Source organism: Piliocolobus tephrosceles, unplaced genomic scaffold, assembly GCF_002776525.5.
Source record: "Piliocolobus tephrosceles isolate RC106 unplaced genomic scaffold, ASM277652v3 unscaffolded_44323, whole genome shotgun sequence".
Lineage (NCBI taxonomy): Eukaryota > Metazoa > Chordata > Mammalia > Primates > Cercopithecidae > Piliocolobus > Piliocolobus tephrosceles.
Window position 1 is genome coordinate 1,500 of NW_022329114.1, and position 1,384 is coordinate 2,883.

Consider the following 1,384-nt stretch of genomic DNA (forward strand, 5'->3'; position numbering starts at 1 on the left):
GGTAAGATTATAAAATGTGTTCAGAAGATAGTTCAAAATAAAAAGCCAATTCTAAACCAGGTACTGTATGAATCATTACATTTACATCTCACATCCAGCCTGTATAGAACTAGGCTGACTTTTCACAGATAATGAAACTGGGGAAACTGAGTTGAGATTTTCTGTCCAATATCATACAGATCATTAACACTGAAACCGGGATTTCAAATGATCCTGAAGTAGGTGATCTTTGTTTTGTCACACGCTGCTGACAATACTATTCCTGGTGGGTTCTTCCTACATGTCAGGTCACTAAATAAGCTGCCAGATTTCTGTCTTGACAGCCCAAGGAGCTCTCATGGACCATGGGCATGGAGGGTCTTCTCCAGAACTCCACTAACTTCGTCCTCATAGGCCTCATCACCCATCCTGCCTTCCCCGGGCTTCTCTTTGCAATAGTCTTCTCCATCTTTGTGGTGGCCATAACAGCCAACGTGGTCATGATTCTGCTCATCCATGTGGACTCCCGCCTCCACACTCCCATGTACTTCTTGCTCAGCCAGCTCTCCATCATGGATACCATCTACATCTGTATCACGGTCCCCAAGATGCTCCAGGACCTCCTGTCCAAGGACAAGACCATTTCCTTCCTGGGCTGTGCACTTCAGATCTTCCTCTACCTGACCCTGATTGGAGGGGAATTCTTCCTGCTGGGTCTCATGGCCTATGACCGGTACGTGGCTGTGTGCAACCCTCTACGGTACCCTCTCCTCATGAACCGCAGGGTCTGCTTATTCGTGGTGCTCGGCTCCTGGGTGGGTGGCTCCTTGGATGGGTTCGTGCTGACTCCTGTCACTATGAGTTTTCCCTTCTGTAGCTCCCGAGAGATCAATCACTTTTTCTGTGAGATCCCAGCCGTGCTGAAGTTGTCGTGCGCAGACACGTCGCTCTACGAGACCCTGATGTATGCCTGCTGCGTGCTGATGCTGCTGCTCCCTCTGTCCGTCATCTCGGTGTCCTACACGCGCATCCTCCTGACTGTCCACCGGATGAACTCTGCTGAGGGCCGGCGCAAAGCCTTTGCTACGTGTTCCTCCCACGTCATGGTGGTGAGCATTTTCTACGGGGCAGCCTTCTACACCAACGTGCTGCCCCACTCCTACCACACCCCAGAGAAGGATAAAGTGGTGTCCGCCTTCTACACCATCCTCACCCCCATGCTCAACCCGCTCATCTACAGCGTGAGGAATAAAGAGGTGGCCGCAGCTCTGAGGAAAGTGCTGGGGAGATGTGGCTCCTCCCAGGGCATCAGGGTGGGGACTGTGATCAGGAAGGACTAGCGGGGACTCTGCAAACATCGGTGCTGCGGCCAATGATGCAGCTATTCCAGAACATACGGTATTGC

The 1,384-nt window shown here is 51.7% G+C and overlaps 1 protein-coding gene across 1 annotated transcript; it reads left to right on the forward strand.

Moving 5' to 3' along the window:
• Positions 1-344: 344 nt before the first annotated feature.
• On the forward strand, positions 345-1,322 carry LOC111551818 (olfactory receptor 2T2). Its single transcript, XM_023225888.2, has 2 exons — positions 345-712; positions 857-1,322. The coding sequence occupies exons 1-2, from the start codon at positions 345-347 to the stop codon at positions 1,317-1,319; spliced, it is 831 nt and encodes a 276-aa protein (XP_023081656.2). The 3' UTR covers positions 1,320-1,322.
• The last annotated feature ends 62 nt before the right edge of the window (positions 1,323-1,384 follow it).

What these genes read in the sequence shown, in the direction of transcription:
- LOC111551818 (XM_023225888.2), top strand. Translation starts at nt 345, where the DNA reads ATGGGCATGGAGGGTCTTCTCCAGAACTCCACTAACTTCGTCCTCATA. An exon ending in GGTCTCATGGCCTATGACCG is followed by an intron (nt 713 to 856) that starts GTACGTGGCTGT and finishes TCCCTTCTGTAG; the next exon opens with CTCCCGAGAGATCAATCACT.